Source organism: Lynx rufus, unplaced genomic scaffold, assembly GCF_022079265.1.
Source record: "Lynx rufus isolate CCGP_SWC_20201006 ecotype Redwood Valley unplaced genomic scaffold, mLynRuf1.p SCAF_16, whole genome shotgun sequence".
NCBI classification, from domain to species: Eukaryota; Metazoa; Chordata; class Mammalia; order Carnivora; family Felidae; genus Lynx; species Lynx rufus.
Genome location: NW_025814830.1, coordinates 38,578,600 through 38,599,108, shown reverse-complemented (window position 1 = coordinate 38,599,108; position 20,509 = coordinate 38,578,600). Strand labels below are relative to the sequence as shown.

The window sequence follows — 20,509 nt, the reverse complement described above, 5'->3', positions numbered from 1 at the left end:
GGTGCTCATTCCAGCTCTGGCACTCACTAGCCGTTTGAAGTTGGGCAAATTGTTTACCCTCTCCTTGTCAGTCTTCATCTTTATAACTCCCTCTTAGGGTTGTTGTAAAAACTAGAAGGATAATATTTGTAAGGTTTACAGAACATAGCCTGGCCTATTATAGGACTTGAATGTTAGAAGCTTTTATTATTATAAAAATTGTGAAAAATAGAAAAAAGTGGGATAAGACACCATAGAACCACCAGCTTAAAACAAGTGTTAACATGTTTTCCATGTAGTTTTATTTTATGATTTCCTCTGCATAATTGGGATCATGCTGTAGATAAAAGCTTGAGTCTTGCCATTGTTGATTAATTGTAACATAAGCATTTTTCCTTGTTATTAAACATTTCAAGTAAACATCAGTATTCTTGTAACAGTATCCTGTAAATATACTGTAATGTACCCAAGCATCCTTCTTTTAATGGAATATTTAGGTTTAAAAAAATGGCAAACCTGGTATACATTTATATATTATTTTATAAAAGATTCTCACATTTATTATTAATTTTTTTATTTGGGAATTTTATTTTCATTTTGAGAGTGAGAAAAAATAGAAAGGATAGTAGCTATCTCTTATTTTTAGTTTTTTTTTGTTGTTTTTTTTTAAATCTACATTTTCTTTAAAAAAAATTTTTTTTTTTAACATTTATTTATTTTTGAGACAGAGAGAGACAGAGCATGAACGGGGGAGGGTCAGAGAGAGGGAGACACAGAATCTGAAACAGGCTCCAGGCTCTGAGCTGTCAGCACAGAACCTGACGCGGGACTCCAACTCACGGACCGCGAGATCATGACCTGAGCCGAAGTCGGATGCTTAACCGACTGAGCCACCCAGGCGCCCCTAGTTTTTGTTTTTTTTTTAATGTTTATTTGTGAGAGACAGAAAGAGAGCATGAGTTGGGGAGGGGCAGAGAGAGAGAGAAGGAGACACAGAATCTGAAGCAGGCTCCAGGCTCTGAGCTGTCAGCACAGAGCCGGACTTGGGGTTCATATTCACTGACTGCGAGATCATGACCTGAGCCAAAGTTGGGTGCTCAACCAACTGAGCCACCCAGGTGCCCCAGTAGCTGTCTCCTTTTAACCATGTAGTGTTGGAATGAAAAAGAATTCTAGAGTTCTGTGAGTCCTGATTCATTGCTTTAAGAAGTTAATTGGACTCTGATAGTTTTTCTAAAAAATCAGTTTAGCATGTGAAATGCCATATCAGGGTTCCCAGTTATTTTAAAAATTCTAACAAGTGGTATATAAACAAGGATTTTAGCTTAATAGTGGAATACTATGTTGAAAAAACCATGGATTCTGAGAACAAACAGGGTTGATGGGGGGTGGGAGGGAGAGGAGGGTGGGTGATGGGTATTGAGGAGGGCACCTTTTGGGGTGAGCACTGGGTGTTGTATGGAAACCAATTTGACAATAAATTTCATATATTGAAAAAAAAATTAAAAAAAAGAAAAAACCATGGATTGTTGAAAAACAAAATTTTAGTATTAAGCTTAGCTTGTGTAGAGAAATGCAGTTCTAAAGTGTGTGTGTGTGTGTGTGTTTTAAATTTCCAATTCATGAAGTGACCAATCAGAAATGATGGGATGAAAATTTACAGGAAAGAAAAGAAAATAAGGAAGCAGAACCACAAGAGGGTCATTTAGATTCAGTCAACCAAATGTGTATATTTACTTAATAAACTATGTTGAAGGCCTGTAATACTTGAGAATGCCATATGCATTTATGTATTTTTCAAATTTAATTCTTGTAACAACTTTATGAAGGAGGGATTTCCTATTTTACAGAAGAGGAAACTGAGCCTTAGGGAACTTAAGCACACCCAGTATCACATATTTAATAAGTTGTAGATTCAGTCCCTGCTCTTCTGTCTTCAGGAAAATTGTTTTTTCCCTACACTTTTGCATTTATAATTCTGGAATTCTCAAACATTGATTTAAATTGAGAAAATATCTTTATCTTATAGATGAAATATAAGGAAAAAGAATACAGACAAGCATGGAAAGTGAAGACACAAAGAAGATACAAGGTGAGAAATTAATGGATTATATATCTGGAATTAATTTTATAATCTATTTGTAGGATATATTGCAGATTATCTCACAGGATCCAGGAAATGAAAGAGGCATTCAACAATTTACATGCATATTTATTGTGCATCTACCCTGCATGTCACACTGATTTCAGGACACTGACATTCTGATGGGAAAAGGCATGCTGATAATTAGAATACCATATGATAGCCATTTTATTTTATTTTATTTTATTTTTTTCCAACGTTTTTTTATTTATTTTTGGGACAGAGAGAGACAGAGCATGAACGGGGGAGGGGCAGAGAGAGAGGGAGACACAGAATTGGAAACAGGCTCCAGGCTCCGAGCCATCAGCCCAGAGCCTGACGCGGGGCTCGAACTCACAGAGCACGAGATCGTGACCTGGCTGAAGTCGGACGCTTAACCGACTGCGCCACCCAGGCGCCCCGATAGCCATTTTAATAGAGACATAGACAAGAATACTGGGAATCTGAGAGAACCACCATGACAGTATGCATGGAGGTATAGATTTTAGAGTTGTCCTTTGAAAGATGGAAATTAAATCCATGGACATGGAGGAGGTTAATCAGAAATATTAAATATTAAAAAAGAAAAGGATGGGGAATGGTGTTCCTTAATGGACACCATCACATAAGGATTTGGCTGAGGAAGAGGGCCCTCAAAAAAAGACTGAGAAAAACATTTCTTTTTTTTTTTAACGTTTGTTTATTTTTGAAAGAGAAAGAGAGAGAGATAGAGCGTGAAAGGTGAAGGAGTAGAGAGAGAAAGGGAGACACAGAATCAGAAGCTGGCTCCAGGGCTCTGAGCTGTCAGCACAGAGCCCAACACGGGCTTGAACTCACAAACTGTGAGATCATGACCTGAGCTGAAGTCAGATGCTTAACTGACTGAGCCACCCAGGCATCCCAAAACATTTATGTATTTTTTTTAAATTTTTTATATTTTAGTTAATTAAATTTTTTAAAAATATTTTTTAACTTTTATTTATTATTGAGAGATAGAGCATGAGCAGGGGAGGGTCAGAGAGAGGAGGAGACACAGAATCCAAAGCAGGTTCCAGGCTCTCAGCTGTCAGCACAGAGCCTGACGTGGGGCTCGAACCTATGAACCATGAGATCATGACCTGAGCCGAAGTTGGACACTTAACCTACTGAACCACCCAGGCACCCCTATTTTAGTTAGTTAATATGCAATGCAGTATTGGTTTCAGAAGTAGAATTCAGTGATTCATTACTTACATACAATACCCATTACTCATCACAAGTGCCCCACTTAATCCTCATCACGCATCCAGCCCATCTCCTATGCAACTCCCTCCATCAACCCTCAGTTCTCTATCGTTAAGTCTCTTGTGGTGTGTTTCCCTTTCTTCTCCTCCCTCCCTCATATGTTCATCTGTTTTGCTTTTTAAATTCCACATGAGTGGAATCATGTATTTGTCTTTCTCTGATTGATTTATTTTACTTAGCATAATACATTCTGTCTAGCTCCATCCAAGTTGTTACACATGACAAGATTTCTTTTTTTTTTTTGATGGTTAAGTAATGTTCCATTATATATATGCCACATCTTTTTTATCCATTTATCAGTTGATAGACATTTGGGCTCTCTCCATAGTTTGATAGCTATTGTTGATAATGCTGCTGTAAACATTGGTGGGGTGCACATACCCCTTCAAATCTATAGTGTGAGAAAAACTTTTCAGGAAGGTGAATGGAGAGTCAGGAATGTGGAATTTTGGAAATCAGCTTTAGGAGAATACTTTCATGAGAGAGATTGCTTGAGCTATTCAGTGTCAAGTGTCCATAGATGATGACTGAATTGTCCACTAGATTTTGTATTTAGGAGGCCATTTGTTTTATTAATAGTCAATTTAGTAGGGGTGTCTGAGTGGCTCAGTTGGTTAAGCATCCAACTCTTGGTTTTGTCTCAGGTCATGATCTCACGGTTCGTGGGTTCGAGCCCCGTGTCAGGCTCTGCACTGCCAGTGTGGAGCCTGTTTGAAATTCTCTCTCTCCCCCATCCCCTCTGCCCCTTCTGTACCCCCCCTTTCTCTCTCTCTCAAAATAAAGAGATAAACTTAAAAAAAAACAGTACATTTAATATATTTCAGCCAGATTGCAGTATATTGACGTTTAGGTGGGAAATAAGGATCTGGAGACATTATGAATACCTAACTCTTTTTTTTCTTTTTTTTAAAGTTTATTTATTTTGAGAGAAAGAGAGAGAGAGTATGTGCGGGGGGGGGGGGGCAGAGAGAGAGGGAGAGAGAATTCCAAGCTGGCTCATAGAGCCTGATGTTGGGCTTGATCTCATGAACCTTGAGATCATGATCTGAGCTAAAATTTAGTGTTTTTTTGCCCAACCGACTGAGCCACCCAGGTGCCCCTTAGTGTAATATTTTCAAGAATTATTCAAGTTGTACCAGTATCTTCATTCCTTTTTATTGCCAAATAATATTTCATTGAATGGATATATCATATTTTGTTTATCCATTTAAGAGTTGGGGGAAATTTGGGTTTCCACTGTTTGGCAGTTACAAGTAATGCTGCTATGAATGTTCATGTGTAAGTTTTTGTGTGCCATAGGTTTTCATTTCTCTTGGGTATATATTTGGTAGTAGAATTGCTGAGTCTATGGTAAATTTATGTTTAGCCTTTTGAGGAATTGCCAGACTTTTTGCCAAAGTGGCTGTACCATTTTATATTCCTGCAGCAATGTAGAAGGACCCCAATTTCTTCAGATCCTTGGTCAACACTTGACATAATCTGTCTTTTCGATTGTAGCCATCCTAGTGGATGTGAAGTGGTTTCTAATTGTGGTTCTGGTTTGTATTTCCTCAATGACTAATGCTGTTGAGCATCTTTTCACATACTTAATTGACCATTTGTGTATCTTTTTTGGAGAAATGTCCATTCTTTGCTTTTTAATTGGATTATCTTTTTATTATTGAGGTTTTAGAGTTCTTTATATGTTATGAACACAAGCCCCTTATCAGATACCTTATTTATAGGTATATTCTTCCCTTCCTTATATGTGAATTATCTTTTCACATTCTTAATGATATCTTTTGAAGCTCAAAAAATTTCCATTTTAAGTCCAATTTATCCAGTTTTCTTTTATTGCTTGTGCTTTTGTATTGTATATTCTTGAGTTTTTGTTTATTTTCTTCAGGAATTATTGAAGAAACTAGGTTTCATAGCCTGGGGAAGATAAAACTTGAGTTGTAGATGTCATTAGGTGCTTTGGGAAGGGAGGGATTATAATTGAAAGTATCAAAATATGAGAGGGGAGTATAGGAGAGAATAGAGGAATACATAAAGAAGTGTCTTGTTTTCTTCAGTTGTGCCTAGAATTGAAAATCACTATGCTCCATCAAAAATCCTGTTTGGCGTGTTGTTGCTGATGAGAGGTTTATTGATAACCCATACAGGCAAACTAACCTTTTTACAGTTTCTATTAATGTAGAATAAGATCAATAAATGATTGCTGTTGCTTCAAGACAACTTAGTGATAACCTTTGTATTATGGTTTTTCACTAACAAATTGGGTCATGAATTATTTCATTACACCAAATTGTCAGTTGAATTTCCTTTAAGAGGAAGACTAAATATTGACAATAAATCTAAGTTTCTTTTAGTGTGTTCCTCTGTACTTTTATGTCCTGTCTTCATTCTTTATCTTTGAAAGCTTTATTTTTTTTTGAAAAAAAATTTTCTATTAAAATTTTATTTAATGTTTTTATTTTACTTAGAGAGCACGTGAGCGAGCATGAGCGGGGGAGGGGCAAAGAGAGAGGGAGACAGAATCTGAAGCAGGCTCTAGGTTCTGAGCTGTCAGCACAGAGTCCGACCCGGGGCTTGAACCCATGAACCGTGAGATCGTGACCTGAGCCAAAGTTGGACACTTAACCAACTTGAGCCACCCAGGTGCCCCTATCTTTGAGAACTTTAAATGTTAATTCAAGCATTATGTCAAAATCTACATACAACTTAAAATCCTTAAAACCAAGAGAAGAAATTGTTTAAAGGGTATGGTAAAAAATTTTATGGGAAAATGATTATCTTTCATTTTTAGTTGCAAATAAATATTTCAAGTTTATATTTTGATAAGTCACACACACACACACACACACACACACACACACACACACACACACACATCCATGCAAACAGTAGCAACAATCAGGATAGGGAATATAGCCTCATGCACCTTTATAATACTTCTTTTCGTCCCTTCCTTGACCCACTTTCCCCAAACGACCACTGATCTGCCTTCTGTTACTATAGAGTAGTTTAATTTTTTTTTCAGTACATGGAATAATACAGTACATATTCTTTGTGTGTGGTTTCTTTCCCTCAGCGTAATTATTTTGAGGTTCATCCATGTTGTTGTGTATATCAATAGTTAATTCCTTTTTATTGCTAAGTAGTATTCCATTTTATGGTCATTTGTTTATCCATTCATCTGTTGATGGACATTTCAGTTGTTTTCAGTTTTTGGCTATTACATACAATGCTGCCATGAACATTTGTGTACAAGTCTTTGTATGGACACATAACCTGCTTTCCTTTTGGGTAAATTCTTAGGAGTGAAATGGCTGGATCAAATGGTAGGTGTATGTTTAACAATTTATGAAACTGCTGAACTTTCAAAGTGGCTGTACCATTTTATGTATCCACCAGCAATATATGAGAGTTCCACTTCTTTTGCATCCTTGCCAAATATTGCATCCTTGAGCCCGCTTTGGGCTCTGTGCTGACAGCTCGGAACCTGGAACCTGCTTCAGTTTCTGTGTTCTTTCTGTCTGGCCCTCCCCTGCTTGTGCTCTGTCTCTCTCTCTCTCTCTCTCTCTCTCTCTCCCAGAAATAAATACATTAATTTTTTTTAAAAGGAAAATACTGCTAAGAGAATGAAGTTTTAAATTTTGATGAAATACAATTTATTCATTATTTTTCTACAGATTGTATTAATAATACTGTGTCTAAGAAATTTTCATGTAAGCCCAAGTAGCAAAGTTTTTCTCCTGTGTTATCTTTTAAAAGTTTTATAGTTCCAGATTTTACATTACATCTGAATCCCTTTTGAGTTTCTTTTTGTATATGGTTTGATTCAAGTTTGGTTTGTTACGTTTTTGAATACAGATATCTGTTTGTTATAGCATCATTTGTTGGAAAGGCTATCCTTTCTTCTCTGCATTGCATTTGTGCCTTTGTAAAAAATCAGCTATTCATATATGCATGAGTTTATTTTTGGACTGCATTCTAGTTTATTGATCTATTTGTGTATGCTAATGCAATACTATACTCTTTTGATTACTGTAGCTTTATAAGAAGTCTTGAAATCAGGTAGTTTTAGTCTTCAAGCTTTATTCTTCTTTTTCAGAATTGTTTGGCTAATAGGTCCCTTGCATTTCCATATGAATTTTGGGTTCATCTTGTCAATTCATATTTTTAAAAAGTCTGTTGGGATTAAATTGAATCTATAGATCAATTTGGGGGAATTGACATCTTAATATTTAGTCCTCCAGTCCATGAAAAAGGTGTTTCACTCCCTTTATTTCAGTCTTGTTTAATAATTCTCAGCAATATTTTTGAGGTTTTAGTATACATGTTGTTTACATCTTTTGTTAGGTATATCTCTAATTATTTCATATTTTTGATACTATTATAAATGGCATTGTTTTTAAACACCAATTTCCAATTACTTTACCACAGGGACATAGAAATATAATTGATTTCTGTATGTTAAATGGATATGCTGAAATCCTACTATACTCCATTATTAGTCTAGTAGCTTTTTTGTAGATTCCATCAGGTTATCTATATAGAAGATCATGTTGCACATGAAGGCAGTTAGTTTTACTACTTTCTTACCAATTTGAATGCCTTTTATTTCTTTCTCACTTGATGGCACTGGCTAGGTTCTCTAGTACAATATTAAGAGGAATGCTAAATAGAATGATACACTCCCCAGTATAATGTTAAACATCTCTGTCTTATTCCTGATCTTAGAGAGAAAGAATTCAGTCTTTTTCTATTAAGTATTATGTTTACTATAGGGCTTTTGTTTTGTTTTGTTTTTGTGGATATACTTTTTCAGGTTGAGGAGTTTTTCTTCTATTCCAAGTTTGCTGAAATTTTTTTTAACTAGAAATGAATGTTGGATTTTATCAAATGCTTTTTCTGCATCTATTGAGGTGATCATATGGCTTTCCATGTTAGTTTATCACATTACATCAATTGATTTTTCAAATCTTAACCAACTATGCATTCTTAGGATAAACCCACTTGTTCATGATGTATTATTATTTAATATGTTGTTAGATTCGGTTTGCTAAAATTGTTTAGACTTTTTACATGAATGTTCATGAAGGATATTGGTCTGTAGTTTTCTTTTTTTTCCTTTCTAATGGCTTTGGTTTCGGTATAAGGATAAGGCTAACCTCATAGAGCAAGTTGGGAAGTGTGCCTTCTCTCCAAACTTTTGGGGAAAGTTTGTGTAGAGTTGATATTACTTCTTCCTTAAACATTTGGGAGAGTTTACAAATGAAGCCATCTGAACTTGGAGGTTTCTTCACAGGAAGGTTTTTAAACTACGATTTCAATTTCTTTTATAGATGTAGTACTATTTAGGTTGTCTGTTTCTTCTTGGGTGAGATAATTTGTGTCTTCAAAGCAATTTGTTAATTTCACTTGTCCACTTCACCATTCAGCCATTGAATCTATAGATATGAAGTTGCACATAACATTATCTTTTGAATATTTATAGAATCTATGATGGTGCCTTATCTCTCATTCTGATATTTGTAGTTTGTGTCTTTGCTCCTTTCTCCTGATCAGTTTGTCTAGAGGTTTATCAGTTTTATTGATCTTCTCAAAAACCAGTTGTATTGTTTTCCTGCTTTCAGTATCGATTTTAGCTTTGATCTTTATTACCTTCCTTCTACTTACTTTGGGTTTAATTTACTGTTTTTATAGTTTCTTAAGGTTGAAGCTGAGGTCATTAATTTGAGACCTTTCTTCTTTTATAATATAAACATTTAGTGTTGTAAATTTCCTCTCAAATACTGTTGGTAGCATCCCACAAATTCTAATATGTTGTATTTTCATTTTCATTCACTTTATTTCTAAATGGCAGATATTTAAACCAGTGTAGCTTTATTTAAAGAGAATAATACTGCATTTGGATTTTCTGTTCTTCAAAAAAATTTTTTTAATGTTTTATTTGTTTTTGAGAGAGAGAGAGAGGGAGACACAGAATCCGGAGCAGGCTCTGGGCTCTGAGCTGTCAGCACAGAGCCTGACGTGGGGCTTGAACTCACAAACTGCAAGATCACAACCTGAGCTGAAGTTGGATGCTTAACTGACTGAGCCACCCAAGCACCCCATGGATTTTCTATTCTTATATTTCATGTGAGGGGAAAATCAAATAATTACAAGAAGTTCATTTCAAGTTCTTTTATTTAAGCAACATCTTTCTTTCTTTTTTTTTTTTTATCTTTACTGTTGGATAGATTATAAAAGGAATATGTACTCATTATCTTGAAAACAGACATGATAAATATATGTATTTAAAAAGTGAAATTTAAAAAGTGAAATTTAAATGGTTAGTTTTTGAAAGATAACACTTGGTTTAAAAAAGTGAAATTTTTGTTCTTTAGAAATGAAGACTGATCTGAACTTACTATTGGAGTGTCTGAAGTATCAAATGGACAACCCTTTTTCACAAAAAGAAGCTTTGGTCACTATTCATTCAATTTGTCAACAAAACAGTAAGATGTGATAGTGAATTTTTATCTGTGATTGTAGTTCTTTAGTATTTTGAAATATGAAATATGCATAGCTCTTTTTCTTCAACTCACTCTACTTGTTATGTTACTATATTCATGTGATTTATTTTCTCCTTAAAAGAATCATAGTATCATTTATGTTCTGTTTTGTCTGCACCTCTTGTAGGTAATGCAGGTGTTTACTTTCGAGAAATTGGTGGTTTGATGTTTGTAAGAAATCTTGCAAAGTCAAGTGAACATAGCATGGTAAAAGAAGCAGCCTTATATACATTAGGAGCTGTTGCAGAACAAAATGGTAAAATATGAAAACTTTTTTTCATTATCCTTCAAGCATCGTGTTATATTTTAACAGACTACTAAAAAGTAATTTTAGGGGTGCCTGGGTGGTTCAGTTGGTTAAGCATCCAACTTTGGCTCAGGTCATGATCTCCTAGTTCCTGAGTTTGAGTCCTGCATTGGGCTCTGCACTGACAGTGTGGAGTCTCCTTGGGATTCTCTCTCTCTCCCTCTCTCTGTCCCCTCCCCCACATGCATTCTTTCTCTCTGTCTCTCTTTAAATAAAGAAACTTCGGGGTATCTGGGTGGCTCAGTCGGTTAAGTGTCTGACTTTAGCTCAGGTCATGATCTTGCGGTTCATGAGTTCAAGCCCCATGTCGGGCTCTGTGCTGACAGCTCAGATCCTGGAGACTGCTTCAGATTGTTTCTCTCTCTCTTTCTGTCTCTCTGCCCCTCCCCCACTCATGCTCTGTCTGTCTCTCTCTCAAAAAATAAATAAACATTAAAAAAAGATCTTTTTCGGGGCGCCTGGGTGGCGCAGTCGGTTGAGCGGCCGACTTCAGCCAGGTCACGATCTCGCGGTCCGGGAGTTCGAGCCCCGCGTCGGGCTCTGGGCTGATGGCTCGGAGCCTGGAGCCTGTTTCCCATTCTGTGTCTCCCTCTCTCTCTCTGCCCCTCCCTCGTTCATGCTCTGTCTCTCTCTGTCCCAAAGGTGAATGGACGTTGAAAAAAAAATTTAAAAAAAAAAAAAAAAAAGATCTTTTTCACATTGATTTAAGATACTATTTGTACTTCATGAATTTGCATATGCATATATGTATCTTTGATTTTTCTATTAAGTTCATTATATATCTAAGTACCTGAATCAAAAGACGAAGATAACCTACAACATCTTGTGTATAGAAAAATATCCTCTGGGTATAGAAATTCATGTTGGTCAAAACATTTTTCTGTAGTATAGCCAAGATGAAGTTGAATCTAAAGTTTTAGTTTGTCAAACAGCTTTCTATCCTTAAATTTTCATCCATTAAATATTTCTTCATCATTTGGTAAGAACCAAGCTATGTGCTAGTCATTGGGATAAATAAGACATTGTCTTTGCCTTTGAGAGAATGTCCAATAGCTGGTTCTAAATACTGGATCAAATACTAATTATACCTCTGTGTTCAAATTATTACCTTTTTAAAGATTTTATTTTTTTAAAGTTTATTTTTTTAATAATTTATACACCCTCAAACTCACAACCCCAAGATCAAGGATCACATGCTCTTCAGACTGAGCCAGCCAGGTGCCCCCTCAAATTATTATTCAAACAAAATTTTTTTAATGTTTATTTATTTTTGAGAGAGAGAGAGAGCATGAGCGGGGGAGGGAAGAGAGAGAGGGAGACTCAGAATCTGAGGCAGGCTCCAGGCACCACACTGTCAGCACAGAGCCCAACGCGGGACTCAAACCCACGAACCATGAGTTCATGACCTGAGCCAAAGTCGGATGCTTAACTGACTGAGCCACCCAGGCACCCCTCAAATTATTTTTTGAAAATTCTGTTTATTGCATTATTATAACGCACACACACGCATACACATATACACACACCTACTGTCAGGTATCATGTTTGCTTTTTGGAAAGATACTTTTATTTTTAGAAAGTCCTTAATAGCACAAGTATCATTTGTCTCTATTTTCTAAAGCAGGTTTATGAATTTTCTAAAAGTTTTCTCTTGCTATGTTTTGTTACTTACTCATCTTAAATTTTTTTTATGTTTTAATTTTTTTTTAGTTAGGTTTTTATTAGAAATTCTAAGGGACTGTGCACATGTTGTAGCACCTCAATCAAGTATACTTCTGATTAAGATATTGCTTTTTAAAAAAAATTTTTTTTAATGATTTATTTATTTTTGCAAGAGACAGAATGTGAATGGGTTAGGGGAGGAGAGAGAGGGAGACACAGAATCTGAAGCAGGCTCCAGGCTCTGAGCTCTCAGCACAGAGCCCGACACAGGGCTCGAACCCATGAGCTGTGAGATCACGACCTGAGCTGAAGTCAGACGCTCAACCGACTGAGCCACCCAGTCGACAACTTTACATTTTGTTTAGCATACTTTAAAACTTGTGCTAATGCATAGAAATTGAAATTATATTTTTTTTATTTTTCAGTTTACTGTCAGCAGACTTTGTGCACTTCCGAATTGTTTGAAGACTTAACTTGGTTCTTATCTAATAATGATTCAAACACAAATTTGAAAAGAATGTCTGTCTATGTCATATTGGTGCTGGTTTCAAATAATAGTAAGTACATTCTTGTATGTTGCAGAAACATTTAAAAATAATAAATTGAAATAGCTGTTCCTTTTATATCAGTATTTTTTAAAAAATCTCACTAACTTCTGAGAACTACTAGCTTTATTTATTTATTTATTTTTAATTTTTTTAACGTTTATTTATTTTTAAGAGACAGAAAGAACAGAGTGTGAGCAGGGGAAGGGCAGAGAGAGAGGAAGACAAAATCCAAAGCAGGCTCTGGGCTCTGAGCTGTCAGCACAGAGCCCGACACGGGGCCCGAACTCACGGACTGAGAAATCATGACCTGAGCCAAAGTCAGACACTCAACTGACTGAACCACCCAGGTGCCCCTGAGAACTACTAGCTTTAAAGAAAAGAGAATAGCATATATTGTTTGATATTTATTAATTTTAATAAATAGTAAAGTGATTTGTGTTACTTAAATAACATTAAAAAAAGAACAGCTTTAAAAGCAAAAGACATTTGATGATTAGTTTGATTGATTTTCCACTGAATTAGTCATTTAGTTACAGTGTTTACTGTATCAGCCAACAGTGGCCTAAAATTTCATGTAGCTTATGGCTAAAATTTTGTTTCATTTTTGGAGGAAATTTGAATGCTGTCATTCTATAAGCATAGGTAATGTATTTTCCATAATAATTGTGATTACAGATTTTTATCTACTGTAATTCTCTGTTATACTTAGTACTACTTTAAAGTGATTAAAAGTTATTTATTAGAAATATTACTTAAATGTTTTTCATTTCTACAAAAATTAAAAAAAAAAATTTTTTTTAACGTTTATTTATTTTTGAGACAGAGAGAGACAGAGCATGAACAGGGGAGGGTCAGAGAGAGAGGGAGACACAGAATCCGAAACAGGCTCCAGGCTCTGAGCTGTCAGCACAGAGCCCGACACGAGGCTCGAACTCACGGACCATGAGATCATGACCTGAGCCGAAGTCGGACGCTTAACCGACTGAGCCACCCAGGTGCCCCTCTACAAAATTATTTATAAGCAAAAGTCATATTTGTGTGCTAATATGGGTGTTTTTTTAAGGGACTGGACAAACACTTGTGAGAGAAACAGGTTGTATTACAGTTCTGACACAGTTGTTCAGGTAAGCAAATATAAATTTCTTGTTATTATTCACTACTTAAGACTTTAACTCATTTGTATTAATTTGCTTCTTTTTTTTTTAACCAAATAGGACAGTTCTTTCAAAATATGAGTTGAATTTGTCAGATAAAAATGTGTTCCAGAGTTATCAGTTATGGTCTTCAGTGTGTAGTACTTTATGTGTCTGTGTCAACAATCCTCAAAATGGTAATTACCTCAAATATTTAAATATTAAAATAAAATAAAAACAAATGAACTGATGTTTTCCAAATATATTAAAACACAAGTGACTTTGTCTTCTTTCAGATGAAAATCAGATGCTTTGCTGTTCACTTTTTCCACATGCTAATGACTGGCTAATAAATTGCATCACACCTGAGGTAATTCGCCCTGTTTGCTCATTTATTGGGCTTACTCTTGCAAATAACAGTAAGTATTCATTAATGTCTAGTTACACTTGAAGAAACATATTTCAAAGCATAACAGAAACCTATTGAGTTAATTATTGAATTAATTGAATTAATGGAATAATTTTATTATAGTAAGTTGGGTCATTTTGAATGCATTTAGACTACTGCAGATGGGAAAATCTTGAAAGGAGACATTGTTAGGAAGATGACTGGGAAACTGGAGGTAGCAGCATAGTTTTGAATCTCCCCAGATAGCCTCATAAAACAGAACAACTAGACAGCAAAACTAAAACCCGACAGAGGGTGTTCTCTGACTAAATAGAATTAAATTATAAATGAATAAAAATCAAACATCTAGAAAAGTCCCAAATATCTGAAAAGTAAACAAGTCCATGCTAAAACAAAGACCAAAAACAAGAATAACCACAAAACCATGAGTAGAAAAAAATAAATGATAAAGAAATTAGAAATGTTTTTAACTGAATGATAATGAAAACACAACATGAAAAAACTGGGTTGCTGTGGGGCACCTGGGTGGCTGAGTCGGTTAAGTGCCAACTCTTGATTTCAGCTTAGGTCATGATCTTATGGTTCATGAATTTGATCCCCACTAGTATGGATCCTCCTTGGGATTCTCTCCCTCTGTCTCTGCCTCTCCCCCACTCATGCTCGTGCACCTTCTCTCTCTCTCTCTCAAAAATAAATAAATAAACTTAAAAAAAAAACTGGGTTGCTGCAAAAGCAGTGTTTGGAAGGAAATTTTTCGCACTATAGTTTGCATAAGGAAAGAAGAAAGGTCTCAAATCAATTTATATTTGTTTCCACCTAAGAAACTAGAAAATAAACCAAGTTTAACTCAAAGAAGAAATAATAAAGAGAATATCAGAAACCAATGAAATAGAAAAATAACACAGCAGGGGAAAATCAGTGAAGCCAAAAGCTGATTCTTTAAAAAGATCAATAAACGGATCCTTTAGCCAGACTAACTACAAAATAAAAAAAGAAGGCCCAAATTACTAATATCATGAATAAGAAGTGACATCACTCTAGATCTTAACAGGTATTAGGATAATAAAGGAATAATAGAAACAACTTTATGCTACTAAATTTGACAAGCAACAGGAACTAGACAAATTCTTTGAAAAACACCAACTCAGAAGAAATAGATACCTTCCAAGGGGACCTGGGCGGCTCAGTCAGTTGAGTGTCTGTCTCTTAATTTTGGCTCAGGTCATGATCTCAGGGTCTGGAGTTTGAGCCCTGTGTTGGGCTCTCTGCTGAGCCTGGGAGCCTGCTTAAGATTCTCTCTCTGCCCCTCTTCCCTGCTCATGTGCATGCACTGTCTCTCTAAAATGAAAAAGAATAGATAATTTGAATATTATTATATGTATTAAAGAAGTTGAATATGTAGTTTAAAACCTAAAACAGGAATTTCCAGGCCCTGATGGCTTCACTGGCGAATTATACCAAACATTTAGAGAAAAAAAAAAATCTACATTAATTGCCAGGAAATGGAAGTACAAAATATACCTCCCAACACATTTTAAAAGGCCAGAATTATTCCCACACTAGAGCTTGAAAAAGACGTTACAAGAGGGGTGCCTGGGTGGCTCATTCAGTTAAGCGTCCAACTTTTGTTTTTGGCTCAGGTCATGATCTCATAGTTCATGGGATCAAGCTCCTTGTCAGGCTCTGTGCTGACAGTGAGGAGACTGCTTGGGATTCTCTCTCCCCCTCTCTCTGCCCTTTCCCATTTGTGCACTTTCTCTCTCTCAAAATAAATAAATATTAAAAAACATTTTTTTTACATGTTTATTTTTGAGAGACTAAGAGAAAGCAAGTGGGGGAGGGGCAGAGAGAGGAGGGAGGCACGAAATCTGAAGCAGGCTCCAGGCCCTGAGCTGTCAGCACAGAGCCTGACATGGGGCTCAAACCCATGAACTGTGAGATCATGACCTGAGCTGAAGTCATACGCTTAACCAACTGAGCCATCCAGGCACCCCAATAAACAAACTTTTTTTTAAAAAAGAAAAAGACATTACAAGAAGACTATATATGAACATAGATGCAAACATCCTTAAGAAAATATTAACAAATCAGTGGTGCCTGGCTGGCTCTGTTGGTAGAGCATGTGACTCTTGATCTTGGGGTCATGAGTTCAAACCCCATGATGGGCACAGAGCTTATTTAAAAAAAAATTTTTTTTACGGACTTCAAGCTATATTACAAAGCTCTAATCATCAAGACAGTATGGTACTGGCATAAAAACAGACACTCAGATCAATGGAACAGAATAGAGTACCCAGAAATGGACCTACAAACGTATGGCCAACTGATCTTTGACAAAGCAGGAAAGAATATCCAATGGAATAAAAACAGTCTCTTCAGCAAGTGGTGCTGCGAAAACTGGACAGCAACATGCAGAAAAATGAACCTGGACCACTTTGTTATACCACACACAAAAATAAACTCAAAATGGATGGAAGATCTAAATGAAAGACAGGAAGCCATCAAAATCCTTGAGGAGAAAGCAGGCAAAAACCTCTTTGATCTTGGCCGCAGCAACTTCTTACTCAACATGTCTCCAGAGGTAAGGGAAACAAAAGCAAAAATGAACTATTGGGACCTCATCAAAATAACAAGCTTCTGCACAGTGAAGGGAACAATCAGCAAAACTAAAAGGCAACCAACAGAATGGGAGAAGATATTTGCAAATGACATATCAGATAAAGGGTTAGTGTCCAAAATCTATAAAGAACTTACCAAACTTAACACCCAAAAAACAAATAATCCAGTGAAGAAATGGACAAAAGACATGAATAGACACTTCTCCAAAGAAGACATCCAGATGGCCAACTGACACATGAAAAAATGCTCAACATCATTCATCATCAGGGAGATACAAATCAAAACCACAATGAGATACCACCTCACACCTGTCAGAATGGCTAACATTAACAACTCAGGCAACCACAGATATTGGCAAGGATGCAGAGAGAGAGGATCTCTTTTGCACAGCTGTTGGGAATGCAAACTGGTGCAGCCATTCTGGAAAATGGTATGGAGGTCTCTCATAAATTAAGAATAGAACTACCCTATGATGCAGCAATTGCACTACTAGGTATTTATCCAAGGGACACAGGTATGCTCTTTCGGAGGGGCACATGTACCCCAATGTTGATAGCAGCATTATCAACAATAGCCAAAGTATGGAAAGAGCTCAAATGTCCATTGATGGACACATGGATAAAAAAGATGTGGTATATATATACAATGGAGTATTACTCAGCAATCAAAATGAATGAAATCTTGCCATTTGCACCTACGTGGATGGAACTAGAGGGTATTATGCTAAGCGAAATTAGTCAGAGAAAGACAAATATATGACTTCACTCATATGAGGAATTTAAGGTACAAAACCGATGAACATAGGGGAAGGGAAGCAAAAATAATATAAAAACAGGGAGGGGGGATGAAGCCTAAGTGACTCTTAAATATGGAGAACAAACAGAGTTACCAGAGGGGTTGTGGGAGGGGGAGATGGGCCAAATGGGTAAGGGGCATTAAGGAATCTACTCCTGAAATCACTGTTGCACTATCTGCTAACTAACTTGGATGTAAATTTAATAAATAAATAATTTTTTAAATAAAAAAATTAAAAAAACATTGGGGTGCCTGGTTAGCTCAGTTGGTTAAGCATCCTCTTGATTTTGGCTCAGGTCGTGATCTCACGGTTTGTGAGGTCAAGTCCTGCATCATGCTCTTTACTGGCAGTGCAGAATCTGCTTGGGATTTCTCTCTCTCCCTCTCTGCCCCTCCACCACTCTGTCTTTCTCAATAAATAAATAAACATTCTTTTAACATAAAAAATATTAAATCCAGTAATATATAGAAAAGGTAATATATTATGACCAAGTGGCATTTATCCTAGGAATGCAAGATTGGTTCAACATTGGAAAATTCACCATTTTCACAGGCTATGACAGAAAAGAAAAACTATATGATGATCTAAAAAGATATAAGAAAAGCTTTTACATAGTTCAGTATGTATTTATGACAAAAACTTTTGGTAAACTAGGAATAGACAGAACTTCTCAATGTCATAAAGGGCCTCTACAAAACACTACAGCTAGCGTATTTAATGGTGAAAAACTTAATCCCCTCCTCCTTCCCCACTCTGCCAAGATTGGAAAAAAAATGATAGCCACTCTCATTACTTTAAGATTTTCCTGGGTATTTCAGCCAGTGAAATAAGGCAGGAAAGTAAAAACGCATAGAGATTGAAAAGGAAGAAGAAAATACAGTGTTTATTCATAGCTGACACGATTGTCTGAAGAATCGAAAATAAAGTTGTAGGAATGAATAAATGATTTTAGCATGGTTGTAGGATCCAAGGTCACATACAGAAATAAACTGTATTTCTAAATAGTAGCAAGGTGGCTCAGTCAGTTGAGCGTCTGAGTCTTGATCTTAGCTCAGGGCTTGATCTCAGCGTTGTGAGTTCGAGCCTGAAATTGGACTCCATGCTGGGTGTGAAGCCTACTTAAAAAAAAAAACAAAACAAAACAAAACTAGGGATAAATTTAATGAAATCTGTGCAATGTCTATATGCTTAAAAATATGAAACTTTGCTGAGATAAAGAAAACCTAGGTTAATGGGAGATACCCTACACTCATGGATTGTAATGCTCAGTATTATTGGAATGTCACTTCTGAATTTCATTTCTTGATTCAAGACATTCCCCATCAAAATACCAGCAGGCATTGCTGTAGAAATTGGCGGACAAGCTGATTCTAAAATTTACATGGAAATGCAAAAGGGCCAGGATAGTCGAAACTTTTTGAAACAGGTCAAAATTATGGGATTTATATAACTTGATTTCAATACTTATTATACAGTAATCAAGAAAGTGTGGCATTGATGTAAGTGTAGACATATTAGGTCAATGCAGCAAAATAGCCCATATATAGACCCATACATGGATAGTCGTTGATTTTCTACAAAGGTGCCATAATAATTCCATGTGGGAAAAGATAATCTTTTCAACAAATGGTGCTGGAAAGAGTGGATATCCATACACAAAATATGAATCTCAACCCTAATTTTACACTGTATACAAAAATGAACCTGAAATGATCCATAGACCTAAATGTAAGAACTAAAACTTCAAAACTTCTCGACGAAAACATAGGAGCAAATCTTCATAACTTGGGAGAAGACAAAGCTTTCTTAGAACACAGAAAGTATGAGCCACTAAAGAGAAAATGATAAATTGGACTTCACTGAAATTAAAAGCTGAAAAGGAAAGCCATAGACTGGGAGAAAATATCTGTGAAATGTACGCCTGGTAAAGAACTTACACCTAAGATATATAGAGAATTCTTACAAATCAGTGGGACAAAAAAACAACCTAATGATTAAAAAAAAGAGGCAAGATTTGGTCAGATATGTCACCAAAGGAGATATGAATATTAAATTATACATAAGCATTGAAAACATGTTTGAAAAGATAATCAGAATTATTGTTATTAGAGAAATCCAAACTAAAACCCAAAGGATACCACTACACACTCACTGCAATGGCTGAAAGGGGAAAGGCTAGTAATATTAAATGTTGATGAGGTTGTGGAGCAACTAGAACTTTCTCACATGTTGTTGGTATATTTCTGTATTCACACATTTAAAGCAAATAGTCATGTTTCACATGCAAAGGAACTTAGCTCTATAATTCCAAAAATTGGATTCTCTCCATGATGCTTTGACATTTCCTTTTTATCTAAGAGTCAACTTGGATGAATAATAATTTTAGAACCTCATTACTGTCAGCAAACTGGTATGAAATATAAGATGAAATTTGAAATATTCAGCATACAAGTGTAGACTAGGATGTTCTTGTGTTTATAAATTTTTATTACATGGGCCATAACTAGAAATCATGGTAATACAGTGCCATTTTCATTTAAGCATTTAAAAATACTTCCTAGGGGTACTTGGGTGACTCATTTGGTTAAGGGTCTGGCTCTTGGTTTCAGCTCAGGTCATGATCTCACAGTTTGTGGGTTCGAGCCCCATGTCAGGTCTGTGCTGCAGGTGCAGATCCTCTTTGGGATTCTTCCCCGCCCCCCCCCCCCGCCTCTTCCCTGTTCATGCATGCATTCTCTCTCCTTCTCCCCCCATAAAACAAATAAATATAAAAATAAAAATACTTCTTTTTTCAAGAATTTTTTTTAATGAAAATATTTTGCAATAAAGAAACCTGTTTTGGAGTCTCCATAATATCGAAAATGTTTGCTTATCCTTTGATAACATTTCCTAACAGTTCCTTTCCCAAATGTAGAAAATTCTGACCATGATGTTTTTTCAGATTAAGATCTTTGTGTTTTGTTGAACAATACAAAAAGTAATTTTTTTGTTTAAATCATCTTGGCTCAATTTGTAGTACTAGGGTATACTGGGAAGAAGGTTCGTGGCAGAATTATAATCATTAATCCATGTATCCATTTGTTATAAGCCCACTGCTGGGATAGGGGC

General features: G+C 36.0%; 1 protein-coding gene across 1 annotated transcript in view; it reads left to right on the top strand.

Moving 5' to 3' along the window:
• The first annotated feature begins 2,040 nt into the window (after window positions 1–2,040).
• Window positions 2,041–20,509, top strand: part of TERB1 (telomere repeat binding bouquet formation protein 1) — a 40,505-nt gene continuing 22,036 nt past the window's right edge. Inside the window, exons 1-7 of the mRNA XM_047079307.1 lie at window positions 2,041–2,071; window positions 9,760–9,870; window positions 10,055–10,183; window positions 12,322–12,453; window positions 13,508–13,568; window positions 13,659–13,774; window positions 13,874–13,996. Of these exons, the coding sequence (XP_046935263.1) occupies window positions 2,041–2,071; window positions 9,760–9,870; window positions 10,055–10,183; window positions 12,322–12,453; window positions 13,508–13,568; window positions 13,659–13,774; window positions 13,874–13,996 (703 nt within the window). The remainder of the gene's footprint in view (window positions 2,072–9,759; window positions 9,871–10,054; window positions 10,184–12,321; window positions 12,454–13,507; window positions 13,569–13,658; window positions 13,775–13,873; window positions 13,997–20,509) is intronic.